General features: G+C 42.0%; 3 protein-coding genes across 4 annotated transcripts; 1 reads left to right on the forward strand and 2 right to left on the reverse strand.

Annotated features, from left to right (window-relative positions):
- The first annotated feature begins 50 nt into the window (after positions 1 to 50).
- On the forward strand, positions 51 to 14,506 carry LOC108101284 (protein pinocchio). 2 transcript variants are annotated; one of them, XM_017205578.2, is made up of 5 exons: positions 51 to 193; positions 657 to 882; positions 11,951 to 12,023; positions 12,766 to 13,015; positions 13,475 to 14,506. In XM_017205578.2, the coding sequence occupies exons 2-5, from the start codon at positions 657 to 659 to the stop codon at positions 13,673 to 13,675; spliced, it is 750 nt and encodes a 249-aa protein (XP_017061067.1). In that variant the 5' UTR covers positions 51 to 193; the 3' UTR covers positions 13,676 to 14,506. The 2 variants fall into 2 exon arrangements, with proteins under 2 accessions (XP_017061067.1, XP_017061068.1); XM_017205579.2 differs by lacking the exons at positions 51 to 193; positions 657 to 882 and adding an exon at positions 10,479 to 10,962.
- A 1,100-nt stretch (positions 14,507 to 15,606) lies between these two features.
- Positions 15,607 to 16,608, reverse strand: LOC108101255. The gene is made up of 4 exons (XM_017205510.1): positions 16,444 to 16,608; positions 16,048 to 16,345; positions 15,782 to 15,988; positions 15,607 to 15,725 (listed from the first exon to the last, which is right to left on the reverse strand). Exons 1-4 carry the CDS (start codon positions 16,606 to 16,608, stop codon positions 15,607 to 15,609), a joined length of 789 nt encoding a protein of 262 aa, XP_017060999.1.
- A 317-nt stretch (positions 16,609 to 16,925) lies between these two features.
- Positions 16,926 to 21,011, reverse strand: LOC108101333. Its single transcript, XM_017205642.2, has 7 exons — positions 19,807 to 21,011; positions 19,285 to 19,742; positions 19,035 to 19,229; positions 18,247 to 18,380; positions 17,669 to 18,182; positions 17,191 to 17,607; positions 16,926 to 17,122 (listed from the first exon to the last, which is right to left on the reverse strand). The coding sequence occupies exons 1-7, from the start codon at positions 20,996 to 20,998 to the stop codon at positions 16,985 to 16,987; spliced, it is 3,048 nt and encodes a 1,015-aa protein (XP_017061131.1). The 5' UTR covers positions 20,999 to 21,011; the 3' UTR covers positions 16,926 to 16,984.
- Positions 21,012 to 21,079: the final 68 nt, after the last annotated feature.

Consider the following 21,079-nt stretch of genomic DNA (forward strand, 5'->3'; position numbering starts at 1 on the left):
CTTTCTGCCTATCGAATAGTGTTGCCAACCACCTGAACCCTTATATTGCCACCTCTAGCTGCCAGCGATTTTGCAAGCAAAGTTTTGTTTTGCTGTAATTTTATCCAAATTTAACTTAAAATCCGGCTGTAGCGGCTCAATTTTGGAAAATAGACTTTGTGCTGGATAACTAAGGGTGTTGGCATTCAAAAAGGTGAGTTGAGCAGAAGGGAAAATACAAGTAATACTTATTTAAGGTATTTTCTATACAAACACATATGCAGTGGGGGCCAAACAAAATTTGCAAATGCAAAGGCAATGACAAAAATAACAACATCAGCGCAATGCAATTGCACACCCATATATACAAATGTACAAATACAGCCTTCACCCAAATAAAATGCATCTTGCATCTATTGATTTTGCATATTTGCATACAAGGTGTTGCAAGAATTAAGAGGTCTGCACGTGTGTATGAGTGTGCAACAGCTGGACTTCCCCCTCATCCCTGAAAAATCCATTTTACATTCGATTCATTACCACTTTTCCGTTTTAACCTGGCAAAATCAACATAAGCTGCACTTTAAGCCACGTGTGTATTTTGCTATTCGCATAGCAGCACGTACACATATTTTTGAAAAACCCTTCTTAAATTGCGACTCTTCTTTTTTCAACAGATGAAAACGGGCAGCGGCAGCAACAACAACCACATCTCCTCCAGCAGCAGCAACAACAACAACGATAATAACTCCTTGGTGCAACAACAACAACGCTCATCGACTTCCGTTTCCGCTGTTTCCGTTTCTTCATCCCATATTGTCACCGAGTGGGAGGATGGAATTATCTTCGATGTGGACGATCCCGACTTTTGCAATCTTGCCACCGACAAGCTGAACTTTATAGGTGAATACAAATACACAAGAACATCAAAATGGGGTATAATTAGCCCAGCGATTATATTTATAGTCTAGACATCGGAGTAATCTATGTTATTTACGATTAGCCCCAGCGAAACCCAATAATTGAGCGGCGGAAAACGTTTTGCACCTTTGTACACCAGCTGCAGTGGGCTTATCGCCCCCGTGGTTTTCCCGATATTTCAAGTCCCGGCTTTTGTCTGATCGGGCGGAAACTGCCGTTTGCTTTATTAATGCCAATCGTTGGCTTTATCTTTGAGTGCCGTTGATAATGGCCATATACAAACAAGGGCCATCAATTATAAAATTCAGGAATAGCTCTATCCACACTCTGTCTTCCCAATGTTTTCCATTTAAAATTAGACGCTTTGCGTGTCGTTTTTAGAACATGTATCGCACGAAAATTGGGCGATCCATCAACAACAACCACTGAAAAGAGCAACCAATGGATGAGGAGTGGGTTCCTTGGCTAATTGTTTTGCCCGTTCGTTTATCTGCGATCTGATTAGCCGTATAACCGAGTCGTGCGACTTACCTATTCACACGTTTCGCTTGTCACCGAGAATTCTGCGGACAAATTCACGCGTTTGTCATGTGACTTCAAGTTGAATCGAAACGGACCGGCCTCTCCGCCTGATCATGCTTCTCCTTCAACTCACCGGCTGAGAAATGGGTGCCAAAAGAGTGTGCAAATATGTCCGATGGCTCAACAATATGAGTGGAATTTTTCCCAATTTTTGGTCAACAATAACAATACCTATTAAATAGCTAGCGTGAGCTGTTTTTGCATGCATATTGTTCAACCAGCTCGGCACGTGTTCCTCGTTAAAGGCTTCCGATTGAGCTGGGGTATTAAAGCCACCCACGAACATTGCGTGTAAGCCAACCATGAGTGTTTGAATTTATGTACCTTTTCCCCTCTTAAGCGGCCCAGTTATTGAAAGGAACGGTTTTCTGGCACAGTTAATTTGTCATCACCATAATTTCCTCGTTCAGTTATGAACGTTACCAGGAAGACGGTCAGTTTCCCTACATTTAAGAGAAAGTTAAAGCAGTATTCGCCTTTTTGGCTTATGCCATTTCCCCGCCATACTAACTTTTAAGCTTAGCTCGCACGTTTGCGGATGATTAGCATATTGCATCAGACTGTTTGCAATCAGCTTCGTCTGCCAAAGTTACACAGTTTCAGTTCGCGTTGATGTTGTAAGATTTTGAATGAATCAGGGAATTAACAGTCAATCAAGCTAGTTGAAAACGATTTATCCGCGCTATTTATAGTCCTATATTCCCATTTGGCTTTATCTTCGTGACTCACTTGTATTAGATCTGATCTTTCTCCCGAACAAACAAGCGGTGCTTATACCACTTATCATGATGGATGTCGTGGAATTTTATTATCTCAACTGATCGCTCTTGTGCTTATCTCGTGCGGGACTTGAGTCATCCGCCGTCTAGACCCGGCTGTTCCTTATACAACATTAATTATATTTTTTCGAGCGGTGGGAAGCGTTTGTAGAATTCCCTGTCGACTTCCATGCGCGAACTTTTGAGCTTGCATAAGCATTTCGCTTGCATAAAATTGCTTATTAAAGCGACAAACGTAATGGCAATATTTAAAAATAAAACCGTTTTCGATTTCGCAATGCCCCAGAACACCTCGCCGCCTACTGTCTGTGTTTTATGTTCCCATGCTCATTATAGAACAAAAGGCCACGCGCAGCCCGCTACTCGCAGTGCTGCTCAATTTGTCGACTCGAGCCGAGCGTCTCTGGCTGATAAGTCTCGTCCGCAACTACTGCGTGAAATTGCGCAGCAGCCCCGTCGTCTCAGGTTCTCCAATCTTTGTAGAACACCGATAGCCCCGCAGTGGAGTGGAAGTGTGCTGGTCACCACAGGTACGGACATATGGTGGCTCGGTGGCGATGGCGTGATGGAAAGTGCCCAAATGCAATCCGATCTGCCAGCCTTGACTTCTAAGCGGTGTCTGGCGCCGGGCTTTGTGGTCTGGCCACCAGTTTGATGCGGCTCCAGATGGGCCACAACCGATTTACTTGGGTCGTAACCGGTTCGAGGCCGACTGCCTCCCAATTCATTAGTATAATCCAAGCACAGAGAGAAAAGATCATCAGAATGTGTCACACATTGGATTTGGATTCTAGGAAACACCTTCAATGACTGTGTTCAATTAAAAGCATTATTCACTTGGGATTCATTAAAACTTTATAAGTGTTTATAGGACCAATGATTGGTATAGTCTCGAATGCTATAAAACTAAGTTTACAGTTACAACTTATATGTATATGAAATCCCAGCTGGCAACAGAGAACGAACTTATCTGTAAAGTTACATTTATTATAGTGTTTTGTAAAGCTAATGCATTGCCACTCGACTTGGAGAGGCCCGACCGATCGATAGCTGGGCGTGTCCGTGTGTCGAGGATTGATTTCAATTCGAATTCCGCCCGTTCATTCATTCATTGTGCTGGCTTCGTTCTTTTTTATTAATTTACAATTTTAGCGCACACAAGCGAGCAGTAGATAGAACCCTTGCCGAGCACTACGGCAGTCGAAATCGGTTCAAACCGGTACCGGTTGTGTATATGTTTACACTGGGCACTTGCTCAGTGCGACGCAGATCTAACCGAGAAGTACGAGCCAAGATGTGGATGCGGCTGCCGTATTTGTGATGCCATATAGTATTCAGTCAACGGTGGTGATGACGACGTTGTCAAAACTGACGACGTCAGTTAGTCGCTCGCGCCACTTTATTGACTAAATGTACCCCCTCGAACTTGTTGTAAAAATGCCCAGTATTTGCATCACACACGGTAGTCGTCATAAAGATAGGAACTTTAAGATCGGCATCGGCCATTCAGAATTTTTAACTGCGAAGTTCAGAATTTAAGTTTAAACTTCGGTGGTTCAAAGTACCACCAAGATGATAAGCATTTTTGTGAGTATACAAACAAGAATTACATAAAAATTTATTCAAAGATAGGAGCCCGAAGTCGGCGACAATCTTCTTGGGAAAAATACTAATCTCTCGTTTTGTAGAACAGCTTAGCTATACAAATTAATAAAAAACCTATTTAGGAGGAAACCTTTAAGCTGATAATAGTTTTGTTAAACACAAAACATAAATTAGCTGGAAAACCTGGAAGTCTAAACTGTACATATATTTTTTGCTAAACACGCCACTCGTTTTTTAGACACATAATATTGCTGATAAATTAAATTATCAAACAAGTTTCCAAATTGACAGTTTATTAATCAGTGGACATTCCCCAGCTCGCATTTTGAAATAAGTTGTCTGAGAAAATGAAACACCCAAACCAGATCAAACTGAACTGTTCTTTAGTTGAATTCCAAGTTCATTATTATATGGACAAATGTAGGAGCTTTGTCAATTTACGAAACCAGTTTGTTTGTTAGCCATACACATGCTAAATTTTAATTAAATATTGTCCGTGGCGAAAACCTAAAATTCGAACTATACAAATTCATTGAACAAATTAAAAGCGAAACCAGATTGAACTGAACCCAATTTGTGGGGTATCTTTGAACGTGTAACCGCAACATCTGTGGAAGTTGAAGTAGAACCCTTCCTCCTGAAAATCTCCCGTGTCACGTGTAATTAGCAAATTGATGCATTATGCAAATTGCTAATTAGGTGTTCTCCGGACTTCCACAAGTGTTAATTGTCGCGCGCCAAGCGAAACCGCAGACCCCTCTCCCTTCCTGTGGGGAGAATTATATTTCTCGGTTTTTCAATTTCTCCGGTGTGTTCTAGTTTTTCGATTGGTGACTGCGCACTTTGCCTGCGGTTGGGAATTTTTGCAAGCCCCGATTTTGCGCCTTATATGGGCGATAACGTTGCAAATAGTACCTTGAACTAGTGTTCAATGTGCCTGGGGATTGTTTATGCATTTAATCCAGTCGCGGAATGTTCCGGGCATTGTTTTTTAATTATACCCATGGATTAGCTATATAGTCCAGAAAACAAAATAGAAATACATCGGAATTCTAGGGCGTTCTATTTTGTTTCCCACTGTCTGGAATTATCATGCCTAATTTGTGACTTTCGCAGGGAAAGATATAAAATCCAGTGAATACAAACAAATTGTTTTTATTACTTTCATACAGCTTCCTAGTAATTTTGTATGACATAACGTATTTATTCGGTGATTTGTGATTTCAATGGCTGGCTGTTCTTACTAAATCAGTTTAGAGGAATATTTATTACAGGGAAAAATGAGGATTATATGTAAAGTCGGTGTAATCATATACATACATATATGAAAAAAAAAATATATAAATAAATATACATTAATATTGAAACAGAATCTGCAAATACGTTCTTTTCAGCCAAAGAACTTCTGCAAATGTCGAGGGTTTCCGTGTTTTTATTTTTCAACAATGAAGCCAATAAATCAATATTATATTTTTATTGTTTTATGTTTTGATTATTTCGATCAATATTAAGTTAATGAATCACTCTTTATAATGGACTTGGTATTTATTTTGCTTAAATAACTCGTTGTTTAGCTGTAATTTTACATATACATAACGCAGTATTTCAAGGGGAATAATTATCTTAGTGAGACTTTGTTCTCAGAACCTACCCTATTGTTCTTACGTGTTGTCCTTTTGATCTTATCAGCTAAAAGGTTTTATCACATTGCAATCAAGTTTAGTGAAGGTTATGAACGAACATTTTCTATAATCGTGAGGCGATGAGACAAAATATAAACAAGATATAAATATTTTAGAGGCGTCATTAAACCGGAACACAACACGTTCTATTTTTGTATTCATAGGAAATAGGTTTTCCCGATATAGATAATGCTGTGGATCTAGCCAAAACCGCCCCCTTCAAAAATATTAGCAATGGTTTATTTCTGTTTATACAAGAAGTTTTTACAATCTGGAACATCACTACATTCGAATATTAGTAATAAATAATGAATAATTACAAAGATTTACAATAGACATAGTCATCGTACGATTCATTGAGGAATGCAGCTCCATTTCTTTGGGTGAATTACACATTTCCAGGGCCAGGGTCACGTAAACCAGAGCTCAATGAGACCCACCTTCTTGGGGTTTTCAGTCATGGACAGGGTCGCATTGACTTTGCAACCCAGTATCAGTCATCGCCGTTGTAGAATAAAGAAAGCTATATTTACATTAGTAAATTTGCAACTACGCCGTGAGATAACAAGTCATGGACCTATTTATAGGTAATTTTTCCATTTCTCGTTTACACGATCGCTTTATTTGTCACGGTATGCAAATTAATTACGTGGGGAACTCTTACAAAACCCATACAAAATTAGTTTAGCCAAAGCGGGTCAAAGGTCAGGGTCGTTCGTCGGCATTCTAATTGCCCGTGTCAACAGTTTCGTCTGGCACTCCGGCGAGATGGGCTCGTAAATTTTTCCGATCGACGACGGAGGGAATCGAGTACCGAATACTAAGTGCACTTATCTGGCCTTTGATTATAGAACCAATAGGCACTTTCGATGGATTCACGCCCCATTTTGGCAGTTTACCACGATATTCGTATGGGTACTTTTCCCCCATTAATTAAGTAAACGGTTTCCATAGTAAAGCCGCAGGTTGGAATTCCGATTTTTGGTTTGTTTACACTTGAATCTCGGGGCGAGGGAATCCCGTGGGACGGGTTTGTCGCATTCGAGCGAACTCATTAGCATCACCATGTGATGATGGAAGCAACGCTCTGACCGAAGATGAATTTATAACGATCATCGTGTGGCGCTGACTGGCCAAAAAGATATCGTAGATTCCCCGCCACCACAGCCTAATGAATCAGAGCGCCCACAACTCCATATCATCGTGTTCGATATTCAAAATAAATGATATCGAAAACAAAACAAAGCCGCGCTTCTGCTTCTGCTGCTGCTGCTGGTTTCTGTTATCTTTTGGGTTGGGTTCCTGATTGACGTCAAGCCGTGGCCGCCTTTGTTTTTGCATTTGGCTGTGACGGATCCATCCATCCGCATGTGAGCTGTATTGTATGTTTACACACCAGTCGAAACAACCGCCCATAACAATAATTAACAGCTACTTTCAGGAGCAGCTTTGTTTGCATAGCTGCGAAGCAAGCCGCTCAGGCTGGAGCTAAAGACTCGCGGCCAGGCCAAATCCGAAAGAGGAAGCGCATGTCTTCAAGCAGCACTTGAGCACTGTGGTTATGCATAATTCCGAGGGGGTCTATCTGGGCAAACAAAAACTTTAGCTTTAGCTGTGGCATAAGTGAAATGGCAATACTCTGTTAAAGCTGGGCAAATAGTATGCTTTGTAAAAAATAAATAGTTCTGCCCAACCGACTTTTTAGTATTGCTCTGAAAAATATTGAAACACATGATTTTGAATAAATATTTAAGTTTGCATCACCTCAAAATAAGGTGATTTTTTTAACACTGGACACTGGAGTTATTTATTTCGAATGGCAAAGTAAAACAGTCAATGGTCTAAAAATAGGAAAATGTTTCATGAAACTGATTTATGTGGCTAAAGTAGCTAAACGATAAGTAATCGAATGTGTAGTTAAGTCGGACTTTAGTTTTGTGGTTAATAAATCACACTGGAAAGCTGAAATAATTTACAAACTTAATTTAGTGGAATTCTACAAACAAAAACATTGTCCATAAAAACAATGAGCTGTTTTTCCCCAGAGGAGAATTCCCTTTGGAAATCACAGATTGAAATACAATAAACAGGTTTTTTCTTATAAACATGTTTTCGATAGAAAATACATGCAATATAAACATTGCGTCAAAATGTATAAGTTAGAATATGTCCAATAATAAATATTTTAATAATAGCCCCCTATAAACGTATATTTATGATATTCAGTCTATTGAAAAGTTGATAGCACCTTTTCCGACTTATAAATCATGCGATTAGATAGAAACCAATATTTCTGGGCGTTTGATACCCCAGATCATCCGGTTGTGAAATAAGTTTAACAATTTATTCGTTTTGTTTAAACAAATGATATCTGAATATATTAAGCCGGAAAACGGTATTATACCAATTGGAATTGGCTCGCGGGGAAGAGTATAAAAATACACACAATCGGTGCCGGGGCACTTAATAAGTTTTTAAAAGGTTTGCAAAATATTGTTTAAATATTGTTATTTTCGGACTAATATCCTCACGTTGTCTGACGCAATTTCCGCTGAGGTGAGAGTGTCTCTTTTGTGTGGAGCTTCCCAGGCAATTGCCGTGTGACCTTCTCCGATGACAATGGTCCCCCGATGCCATCTTCACACTTGGAGCCCAAGTGCCGCAAAACGATCGGGGTCATTATGCAATTACCCAATATTATACAATTTAATATACAGAACTTATGGCTGTCGTCAGTTTAATATACTTTTTACGCATTACGAATTAAATGAACGTAATTCGAGAACTTTTCTGGATATCGTCAACCATACCAAGAAGAGTTTGTGAGTTTATATAGCTTTTATGATATTTCCAGAACAAATCCGATCCAGTTTCTCGCCGTGCACAGAAGTACGAAACTGCGCCTCGGCAAAAGTTGAATGCCAGTGAAAAGCGTGCCCGGATCGCGAGGGTTTCGTTCTTGCTTTCTAAATAAACATTAATTGGTTATACTATATGTTGTTCCCAAGTATAGCGTACATATTGTGCTTCAGTGTGATTGTCCGTCGTGTGTGGTTGACCGCCGCCTCTGACGCTGAATTGCATTAATTTGGCGAGGGTCGCTTGGATTTGGCTTGGGTTCGCCACTGGTTTTGGATATTTTATTGTTTGGCTTTGGTCGAAGTGCTCCCTTTTCGTTGGTCTAGCGAAATTTGAAACGCCTTTCGAGCGACGCGCGCCTTGGATCTCGGCTCATGTGCATAACTTAAGCGGGGTCTACTGCACTTTGGCAACGTTTTTCCCTATTTACATGCCTACGCTAGCAAAAATTTCCATTCCGGCGGGATGACAGCCGCGGGAGTCACCTCGTCTTCATATTATACATACCGAATGGGTTTCACCATTACACTTTTTTACAATTTGCTGCAGAGACACGCGCATTGCAAAAAAAATGCGGAGGAGATGGGGAGAATTTTCTGATAAGATTACCCGTAGATTGATAAGCGAAAATTGTATATGTGCTAACTTTTATGTATATTTATGATGGGGAAATAACCGCAGAGTCAAGTAATTTTTTTTTAGCATGATATTCTCATCTTTGCATGATTTAATATCTTTTTTAGTACCACTAAATATCTTCTCTTGACAAGCAGAAATGGGAAGTAAAACACTATGAATGATGAATTTGTCAATATTGTTGTGTCAGCTCTATTTTGGTTTTTCAAATCATTATCAAATGTTATTTGACAGATAGGATCATTGTAATTACGAGAAAAACACCCAGTGATGGAAATTTCCGTTGATCCTTTGCGGATCTTGTAGTTAGGGATGCGTTTTACCTGTCCTATTGTGAGGATATTACCTTCCGGCTACCTCCCATTGTCGTCCATTCACTCTTGCTTTTCACCTGCCGATATTTTCACGGACTCGAATCCGAACCCAAATCCGAACCCGTAAACGTGTCCGTCCCTGTCCTTGCCCGGCGCTCTACCTGTCATGAGCGTAAAATGATTTGTTATTCAAATGAAACGCGTCCGTCGATTCTTCTGACGGTTGCCAGGGGGCATCTTGTTTTGCCGTCTTCTTGGACATGCGTCAATAACCGGCGGGCGATTACACCTCTAGTCGTTGTACTAGTGCCCGTCCGGTCAATGTGTCGTATACGTACTGCCCGGCAGATGGGGCGTATGGAGGAGATATCGGTAGGGTATGGGTATGCGTTTGTGTTTTGGTTTTCGTTTGGGTGTAGGGGTGCCCGCCCGCTGCGCTTGACCGTTAAATGTGCTCATTCTCTCTCGCTTACTCGCTATCTGCAGTGATACCTGTTACTCTTGAAACAGAAAGAGTATGTTGTGTTAAATTATTGGTATGTAACAACTTAAAGGCAACTACTAAACACTTATTCAAATTACTGAAATCTTGGAAATTAAAGCAGTCAAATAAATGGCATTTAATCAGAAAGACTCGTAAAGTGTTAGTAAACAATTGTTGGACCCTTTTAAGTAGCGCCTTAAGGTAGGCTTTATATTTCGTGGAAGGATAACGAAAAGCGGGTATCTCCTAGTCGAAACACTCGTTGATTTTCGTTTTGTTTTGATTTGTTATCTCTGGCTCTCCGAAAGAGACTCTCCTGTTGCCAACTACCGCTAATTTGGTCAGCATCTGATTTTGTTTTGGCGTTTTGCTTGTGATTTACCCCCCGTTAAAATGTTTATTACGAATTTTGCACAGCATTTGACTGTATATTTTATTGGGCTTGTGTGTGTATGTGTAAATGGCAAGTTCAGTTCGTTAGCTTTGCTTTGTCATCCAAAACGAGCGATATCACTCGTTAGCTCTCTCCCGCTCTGGAACATGGTGTCTCTCTCGCCACTCCGATCGGATGAGACCCGACGGACCCGACGAGAGTACCTTATACTCATTCCACCATGGGCTATAAAAACGGCGCTGTTTCAGCGAGCTGTTCACTTGAGTTTCGCGGTTCGACGTGTATGCCCACTTGGTCTTTCGGCTCTGGAGAAAACTATTCGAATCTGGTGAAAATCAACTCAATTCCCAGCAACTCAGTTCAGTTTCGCCTACTTGTCCAACTATAAAAGTGCGCTGTAGTCGCTGTCAAACAATTGCATTCAGTTATAAATATTTTATTGCAAATTGCATTTTCATGAGCTAACAACTGTCTCTCGCATCGCGTGTGAAAAGTTACAAACAATCAAAACAATTGCCAACGGTTAATGTTAATATCCAGGCAATTATAGAAAAGTAATTTGATTGCCAGTCTTACGCAAGGCCAACTACAATTACCAATACTGCAACAAAAACAAAACCACAACAAACCAAGCAAAACAACAACACAGAAATCCCAATTTGGATTTATTAATAGCGCTAAAAAAAAAAAATAAAAAACAACCGTTGCCGTAAATAACACAACAAATGTAAGTATTTCCGTGCCTAAAATAACTTGAAAAAATTAAACGCCCCGTCTGTGTCCCTCCGATTTTGTGCGACTGTCTGTGTGCCCTTCTATAAATAAATAAAACCAAATTAAATGCAACTAGTTGTGTGCTGGGGCACAATATGCTCGGATAAATTACAGCAATTTCGTTTTGCGCCGTTGCCGTTGCTGAAAATTGCCTGCAAAGCTGGCTCTCAAACCGAATTGCAGCCAGCAAAGTCCAAAACCATCGCCCAGACTATCCCATGTTGTTGGGTTTATTTCGGGCACATCTCATGATTATATTTTTTTCGAAACGATCCAGCTAAATATAGAACGTTCAACGGCTGGCCGCATAACAACGCAGAAATCGTACATATTCATTTATTTATTATGATGCTCGGCCTGCAGACGCAGCGGCAGTCATGTGCCTCGCCAAAAAGATTTTTGGCGACTGTGCCAAAATCGTGGCGACAAAGTAGACAGTATAGTATTGTATAGTATAAACCCTATTAACAGTGTTCCCCCATAAAGACACAAGCGCGAGCAATTAACGTTGCACTGCCAATTCCGAATAATTCGCACATTAAAACTTTTTAATTGTCCGTCTCCTAAACAATTGAAACTACACAGAGATGACGCACTGATCATTGGATTGGTGGCCTCGGTGTGTGTTTATGGTGCTTTCAACCGGATTTCATCGGTTTCCCCCACACCTCCACCAATAGTTGTTAATTTTAGCCAAGAATGTCGTCCGCGGCGCTGCGGAAAATGATATACACATGTGTCTATTTGAATGATCTGCTCCAGGCCAGAAGCTGAACTTGGTACAGTCGCCAGCCAGAGCTGACATTTGAGTCACGCACCTGTACAGCAAGCTCGTTCACCTTCGCCGGCGAGCGTTTACCTGGCCAGCCAGCATTGAACTCGCCTCGTTACATTTGATGAACTTTAACTGACTTTTGTTTCCCTCTCTCGCCTCTTTGCAGTGCCATCAACAGCCAATATGTCGATCGCCAGTGTTCACGGTCCCCAAATCGCCGACATCTGCAGTCCCCTGTCGTAAGTATTCAAATCCAGACGCCATCTATCTGTATATCTGTAGATGATCCAAGCATGAATCATTTAGCTGGAAGCGGCGGGCATTCCGATTCATTTCGTTTTCGTTTCCGTTTTTCGCATTTGCTAAACATCGCTGTAAACAATGTCAGGGTTGAAAATGGGGGGAATACGAAGGGGTCGTGGGTTGGTGGTGGCTCATTCATGATTTTAGCAATCTTATCGCTTGGCAAATGGCGAATTGGCCAGGGTGCAGAGTACACACTCAATACAATACCACTGGGAGCCACACCTGCGATTTGGCCACGACTTTGGCCCATTAATGAAGGGGGCCAGCACCTTCAGCGTCCGTCTGTGTTTGTATACAACCGCAGAGCCATATATATATATATGTGCCCATTCGTATGATTATCATTTCGCATTTTGGGGCCGCACAAAAGCAACAAAAGCCCGTCGCCATAGCCATAGCCATCGCTCACATGATCGGGCGAAAGTCGCGCCGTAGAGTCGCCGTCGTCGGGTACAGTCGCCAATCATTGCCCGCGTCCCCATTCCCATTCCCATCCCCATCCCGATCCCAAAACGCCGCCGAATGCCGCTCTGCTCACCGGCACGCTGCTCATTATCATAATCACGCCAGCGAATGCCGCCGCCACCCACTTGGCAAGGTCACGGTTAGCCGCTCGCCATAATTTGTCATGATTACTAATCACGAATTCCCCGCTTTGTTCCTAATCTCTTGCAGGCATCATAATCTCGGTCTGTCTGCCTCGCTGCCAGATCTGGTCGGCAGCCCACTCGAGATCAACATGGACAACGTGCTGACCATCGAGGAGCTGCGCCAGCAAATGGGCTCCTGCTTCACCTGCGGCGTCTCCTGGACGGATGACCATGTGTCCCTCGACTGCAGCGAATGCGGTGGCTACAGCCTGGAGCGTCCCTGCCCGCTTTGCGACGGCCAGTGCGGTGTGCAATGGAAACGTGACTTCGCCATGGTGAGTTGACACTTCTGAGTGGAGCCTCCTCCCCTTTTGAGAACTTTCCATAACTCGAGCTAAAGCCGAAATTTCCTGTACTTATTGCACGTCATTATTCAAATTTCTTTATCTCGTATTAGTTGTTTGCTTTGCCAAGTCTTTCTATTAGTCCCATTTTGATGGATACTAATTTGTTGAGGGCACACAAACCGATAATAATTGAGAAAAGTAACAGCTTTGGTTGACACCTATATCTTTTATTCTTTTTTTTTTTTTTTTGTGATAATTTTATGCAAATAAGCATTGACAGCAGGAAACTAGCATTGAGGTTTTCGGTAGATTGTTTAAACAAATGTTTTAAACTTCTAGTTCTTCAAACAGTTGAAAGATATTACGCCTTAAGATTCGAGTTATGCAAATACAACTGAATTTCATTTAGACCAAAAAACTAATGATTTCCTTTTGTCTTCCTTACAGTCGCATGCCTGCAGTCAAGCTCGCTGGGTGGGAGTGTGCATCAGTTATCCGGAAGTCGTGGCTGGAGTCCAGATGCCCGCCGCTGGAGCCGCCACCTCGTGTGCCGCCGCCGCTGCGAATCAACTGCGTTTGGCCCAGGAGCTGTGCTCCCGCCTGGAACAGCTGTCGACGTCGACGGCGAGCAAAAGCGGTCGCATCTAGAGCGCGGTCCGCCGCACAGTTCCTTCGACAGCCAGACTGCAAACACGCCTCCACATCAGCCACACCCCCGCACACAGCCATTCATCCGGATAGCAGTTAGCAGATAGCAGATCGCAGATCGCAGATAGCTGAAAGCTGTAGCAGAAACAGCTCCACCTCCACTTCCACACACAAAAACCACACACAGTCTCTCACCCGTAATTTAGGGCCTAATTGCTAAGCTTTTTAGTTGTTAGTTTTTATTGTTGTGTAGCGTTGAGTCTTTATTTTGTATTTTTTTGTTTCTTATTTTCACAATTTTCCTTTGTTTAATGATTTCACTAGTTTCGTTTTCGTTTCGTTTAGTTTCGTTCGTTGTGTGACTATTCAACAAATGTTTAGCAGCTAAGTTAGTTCCTTTGTTTACTGTTTAATGGCACCATTTTGTTTGCACACATGACCTATTCTATCCAGGAAAAGACTTCTTTCTGCTTAGACTTAAGCCGAGTTTAGGCATTGCAGTGATAACGGTGATATTAGCCAGAAAGAATCGTGAACAAATAGTGAATTTATAAAGATGTAGCAAATGTCTAACGGTAGCTATAACACACAAACAAACAAACACACACACACAGACTCTCACACACACTAAACAGCCCGTGTAATCGTGTAGAGATTGTTGTTAACAATTAGTTAGTTGTTGTTGCTTTTTGCCTTGTGTCAAAGCTTGTTCGAAGCGAGGAGATCCGAGCGGGCCCAAATCGAAGTTGGCTTCGACTTCGATGGTGCAGCCGGAGTGCTCAGTGAGCGAAACAAAGAATCTTCCATATTGCATAATGCTCAACAAAGTAACTACAGGATTGAACAGTCTCTCCAAAGGGGAAAGCGAAAGCGCGAGAAAAGAAAGTTGCAAAAAATTAAGGATATAAGAAGAACACGCACAAGGAAACAATTAAAAAGCATTACTCAAAAAGTTGAAGATTTTCTGTGAAAATCCATATGACATGTAGAAGTTTATACCTAATATATACACCTATATATTATATACCATATAAATCTGCATACAATATACAATATATATATATATATAAATATATTTTTAATGTAGAGATATGTTTTGTAAAAGACAAAGGCATATTTTTAAAATTAAATACTTAAACTATGCAAAAATCAAAAAAAGAAGTGTTTTGTTTTGTTTTTGTTTTCCATGCCTGGCTCTTTTGTTGTCAAGGCGTGTTATCAGCCAGCTTGTTACCGAATCGCGCTCTGCTCAATCCGGTTGCCATTGTCCAATGACGGGAGGCACGCGGTGTAAGCCGGAATCTAATCAGCGTTTATGGTTACCAGGTGGGCGCCGCCGCTCCAAAGCCGCCATCACCTGCTCCGCTAAGTGCTGGGCAAACACGGTTTTTGGGCTTCTGGGGATTCTCGCCAATAAATATGACTGTCTTCTCAGCCGGTCGTAAAGCGGGATTTCACCTGCTCTCGGTGAATTTATCGCCCTTTGTCCACTTAAGGGGGCCACGGATTTCGGATTTCATCATTCTGTTTGGGATTTCTCGAAACGAGGAGACACCAACTCTCGATTTGTATTTTCGGCTTGTATTTCTTTATTTCTTTTAATCGCTTCCATTATGGCTCTTGCGTTGGGTCTCTTTGATGTCCCGGTTTTACTGCTTTTATCATTTCTGGGAATACATTTTATCGTTCTGCAAAGTTGTTTTGTTATCAGCGAAGCATTGCAGTGATTACAAATTTAGTGTGTTGTTTATGGATTTCAAATCACTGTTTTCTAGCTGATAATTGGGTTTTTCATTTCCTATACATGGATGCTACCGGGAATCTTAAATAGGTATATAATTGAAACCTACGGGTAGACAAAAACTACTCGAATCAGCTTTTGTTTTTTGATTATTTTTTGCTGATTTAATTACTCAATTGTAGGCGATTCTTCAATAAGTTTTTCCTTTGGTTAAACAACAACAGAGACTGCGACTCCGACTTCTGCAACTCCTCCTGCGCTGGCGGGCATACCAAACCGGAGTGTTAAGTGAAACAAGACTACTTTCAGCTAAAACAAACGTAAATTTCAAATAAAAATACTTTTAAATTTCATGAAAACCTCACATTTTTGTGCTGGATCAAATTCAGATTCAGGAGAAGCCTCTGTCAATGGCATGTGAGCCTGTAGCTCCTCTAAAAGTTCTGTCAACTCCTGCGAATCCTTAACAATGCTGCACAGCTCCTCCTGCTGGAAATCTGGATTTATTTGCTTGCACAGTAAAAATTGGCTAATGACGTTGCCCAGATTCGAAGGAGCAGTTCGAGAGGGAGCTGAAGGAATAACAAAATAAAAAATAATATTTTTTTAATATTTGTATTTAATTTTTTACCATAATAATCAGTCATGTCCAAAGGCACCAACTGGATTAAACGATGGCTCTTAATGAGCTCATGCTGGAATTGTTGGGTGAGATGAAATAGTAATGTCAGGTGCATCCTTTCACTAGGACTTCCCAAGCAGTGACGTGGCTGAGGAGTGATTAAATGAGCGGTGTGTTTGCAGGCATCCACACAATTCCTCCTCAGCTTTCTGATTTTCTCTCGGAGTTCTGGGGAATCTCGCGCCTGTCCAATAAAGATGAGCAGCTCCCGGAATTGGGCCACATGGCAATTTATTTCGGTAATGAGCTGGAAAGAAAAAAAAAAGCATAAAAATTTTATTTTAATGCAACAATTTTTTAACATTTAAAATCAAATAGAATAGAATATCGATTGCGGGAACTTACCTTTTGCGGATCTCGGGAGGGCAGTAACAATTGGGGCAGATAAATGGACAGCCGATGGGCAATTATCGTGGAGTTCCTTATGGCCAAGGCTGTGCTACTTGCCACACATGCCGCTGGCTTCTCTTCGAGCAAAGCCGTCGAGCAGATGCCACCTCCGTGGGCCATGTTTGGATGCAGACTGCAGCGTGGTTTTCAAATCTCGAATGGGTTCTATAAAAAGGCCAGGACATGCTGCTGCCACTGAACCACCGTGTGCTTGTGTATTGAGCGCGGTGGTCTGTCTTATGTAAGCAAATTGCTGCTGCCCCTGTCTCATTACCTTGTGTCAACAAGTCACGCCAGCTAAACAGCAACAAATGAGCCTCGTTGAAAAAAAGTAACCAAGAGATGGAACCAACCACATAACCCCACCGTTCCACTTTCATCAGCGGCAGCCCCAGATGAAGCTATTATGAGAGGAGAAGAGCAGAGCATACAGAATGTTGGGTTCTCGGTATTTATGGGCTCAAATTCACAGCGCAAAGCAGAGGCAAAATAAAAATTAAGTGGTTGACTGCGAGTCATCGAAGATGTCCTCACTTAATTGACCAGGAATATCTATGTACAATTCAACCGAATCATAGTCGAGGGCATCCAGTTCCTCATAGATCATCATGTCATCAATGGAAACAGTAGGCTCCTAAAAGAATTGTATAAAAAGAATTAAATAGATAGTATTAAGAACATAAACGGGCAGAAACCCCTTACAATTTTGGCGTACTTCCAGCACTCGACGGCATTGTAGTTTTGGCCCAGTCGCAGGTTAATTAGTGCCAAAAAACCCCAGACATTAGGCACATGGGTATCAGTCTTGGTGGTTCTCGCAAAATATGGAAGAGCCGATTCCAGGTGGTCCAACTTGTAGTAGGATTTACCCACCATGTAGTCGGCCACAACGGGAAGAAGATGGCCGGAGAAGGGGAAATTCAGGGCTTCAATGCTCTTTTCAAAGTTACCCATCTCGTAGGATATGTAACCCAAGCGCAGTCTGCTGACCTCAAAGCCACTTCGTTCGAAATCCTCAAGATTTGGCAAAGTAAGGCAGCATTCGTAATAGAGAGCCGCCTCCTCAAAGTTGCCTCTCTGGAACTCCACATTGCCATTGACCTGGGCATTCATGGCGGCCTAAAACGAAATATCTTAAAATAACTTTATACTTTCAAAAGGAAGCAATATGGAAACCAACCAACTGTTCAGCCACCTCGTCTTCTCCAAACTCGAAACTCTGCAAAACAAAGTCATCATCAAGTTGGTTGAGCATGAGGGAGAGCTGGGTTCTAATCATATACCGATCCGCTTCATCGATCAAATGCTCAATGGTGGCAAACACGACCTCGGCGAACTCGTAGATTCCCAGACGCACGAAGGTCTTGAAGACCTCGAAGAAGAGGTTGCCCCGAGACGTGCGCAATGTAGGGTTCACCTTGATCAAAAGATTCCAAAAACTGTACGGATCTTTGGAGGATCTGGCTCGACCTTGCCCGCCAAACTGCTCCACAATTCGCCAGTGGGCGAAGGCACATCCCGGTTCGTACTTGAACTTCTTGTAGTAGCAATAGAGCAGGATCCACCCATCTTGTTGGTGGGGGCTCTTCTCCGCGTAGCTCGTAATGCTCTTCAAAAGACACTCTGTGCAATCGGCCGAGGTTTCTGGATTGTTTCGCGTGTCCACATAGTTGATATACAACTTAATCCAACCCCTGCGAATGTCGCGCGATATCAGTTTGCTCAGATAGTGTTTTTTCTATGTGGGGCATTACTTACGCAAAATAGTCATGGGTGTCCGCCAGGTGATTTTTATGGAAGTAGAGCTTTGCCTTCTCCAGATCGCCACGTTCCATGTACATGATAAGCGTATAGAACCAAAGCCGCTCGTCCCCTGGATACTCAGAGTAGACCTTAAAAAGGGTAATTAAACTTTTGAGATAGTGAGTTTTATAAACTTAAGCAGTTATGTTGAAACAAAAAGTGATTCAATTAGATAACACACCCTAACAGCAACAATGATTAATTGTTTACTTCCGAATTTTGTTCATTCATAACTGATTTACTACCGGGATTCATAATTTACAATCTAATCAAATTAGCGTACAACTTTTGTGATTCACATTCAGGTTTAAATGAAAACCTTATTCATTTCCGTTTTTTCACACATAAACATATAAGCACTTTAACGGAAAGGTAAAATTAATTTGTGCTCAGTTGTTATTTAGGTTTGCATGAATGTTTCATTTAAGCTTAATTAATAATAAGGAATACCAATCAAATATTAAACTTATATTCAAGCAAACTTGTTGTAGTAAGACTTTAAATTTAGCTGGCTGACTCTCATGATAGAAAATAATGGTAAAAAATCAGATAAAAACTTGAACTCTTTGCTTACTAAGAAAAAAACTAAAGAATCACCCTATTTATCAACGTAACTATCGAAGGCTAGCGGCTTAGTTTTTTATAAAGAAAGTTAGTAATACTCGGACTGGTCACAAAATGTACCCAAAATAATCAATGAATCACACTGACCGCAAGTGCGATTCACGAATAAAGAAACTGACCCTCTCAAGCAGAAGATTAGCAAGTCTATCATCGTTCACTAAGTAGAGCAGTTTGATGGTGTTCAAGTAGTCGATGATTCGCTCTATCTGGATCTGCTTATTGAGCGTAAAATTTTCGAAGCCCTCGTTCTCAATCTGCTCCACAATCGAATGGATCCTTGGCTCCAAGTCATTGTAGGCAATGGCACAGAGATTCTGGTGGGTGGGAATTCGTTGTAAATTAAGTGGAGAAAGAAAGGGGTTTACTTACTGCAAAATCCACACTAGTGTTTGTCGGAGTTTTTGTGTTGAACACACTGCCCACCAACTTCATCAGGATATTCGTTAGATTTTGGACAGCACAGCAAAAGTGCTGTTTTCTATCCTCGATTCTCAGAACTTTCTTGTCGAGTATAAAAGCTATGCATTCCCGGATGAACTTGTCGAATCGGGCATATGACTCCATTTGGATTTCGGCCAGAGTCATAACTTTATTGGGAACGTAGGGATGATCGCAGAAGAGCAGTCGATTTTGGCGAACGAAGCTATCGCGGAATACCTTCAGTTCCTGGTAGATTTCCCCGATCGGAGACAGCAAACAGATCTTAATGATGGCGAACGTCGGCATCAGGCGATTTCGATCTCCACTTGTACTCATTACGCTCGACGCCTTCTTGGCTTTTATTTTACCCAGGTAGTCCAGTTGGACAGCGAATCGCATATTTTGGACTAAAGGATATTACATTTAAAATATAAAATAATGACTTCCGATTAGTTCTTAATATAAACTTACTTCCGGGAAAAACCAAAATAGATGGATCCATTACGCCCTGGAAAACCTTTTGTGGCTTGGCGGTTCCAACAATTTGGAAAGCCTCCACGGCAAAGACATACTGCTGACAGGTGATGGCAAACGAAAGGATATCGGCCATCTTTTTCGTGAGGATGAATCGGTGAAAGGAGTTGCATACGAGAGCCTCATCTTCCATCTGCTCGATTTCCTTAAAGTCCACCGTCATGCCCTCGGAGCAATATAGCTCCGCAAAGAGTTGGTGCATCTGCACCTCCATGGCGGATTTCAAGCCCGTGACGTTCCAAGGATACACGCTGCGCCGAAAGGACTCGAAGACCAGATGACAGTTCTGCGAGCTGATGATCCTTCTCTCAAAGTTATTAAATTCACACAGCGGTATGAACTTATAATCATTGCGGTCGCTGGGGACGCGGGAACGGAAGCTCAACCGCACCCACAAGGAGTCCAGGTCCAAGTTGTACTCGTCCTTCAGGTTGTAGATGCTCTCAAAGGTCACGAAGGCCATGTTGGTGAAGGTCAGCTTCTTGGCAATGGGCAACAGGGTGTAGAGGTGCCATTCCGTGTGGACGGTTGAGCGCAGAGACTGCGCCACATCCGGCATGGGATAAAGGAACAGTTGCTCGCGGATGATGCTGCGTCGGTGGCCAAATAACTTGATTACATCCAGATAACCCACGCATAATAGTTCCAGTCTCTCCGTCTCTATGGCCGCGTATACGTCATCTGTTGCGAAACTCACTCCTGTAGATATGCCAAGCTCCGAGTCGGATTCCGCCTCCACTTGGCCCTCCTCCTCGTCCTCAAATTCGAAATCGAACTTCATTTTCGGCTGAGGCGGAAATATGCGCAAGTATAACTTAATCAAGAGCGGATTGTCGGCAGCTTGGTTGATCCTGTCCACGTTGTCCTGCTGGAAGATCAGCGTGAATGTGGGTCGACTGTAAAATTCATCCTGTATAATAATCCCATCCGTGTTGTAGTGCTCATCGCATTTCACGATCAAACTGTCTCCTTGGGACAAGTGGATCTCCAGCTGATGTTTCGTTTGCGGCAAGTTGGCAATGTTAAATAGCTGGATGTAGAGAAAAACGTTCGGCGGCAGTGGGTGAGTGACCACTTCCTCCTCCTCTTGCTTAACCGCCGCTCCCTTCTTTCCCTTTTTGGGCGGCATTTTTCGTTCAAACTTTTTGTGTTTGTTTTTGAAATCTAACGGAAAAGTCGTTGGCAACAGTGCTGGGAGCCATTTGATTTA

The sequence above is a fragment of the Drosophila ficusphila genome, unplaced genomic scaffold, assembly GCF_018152265.1.
Source record: "Drosophila ficusphila isolate 14025-0441.05 unplaced genomic scaffold, ASM1815226v1 contig_412, whole genome shotgun sequence".
Classification (NCBI taxonomy): domain Eukaryota; kingdom Metazoa; phylum Arthropoda; class Insecta; order Diptera; family Drosophilidae; genus Drosophila; species Drosophila ficusphila.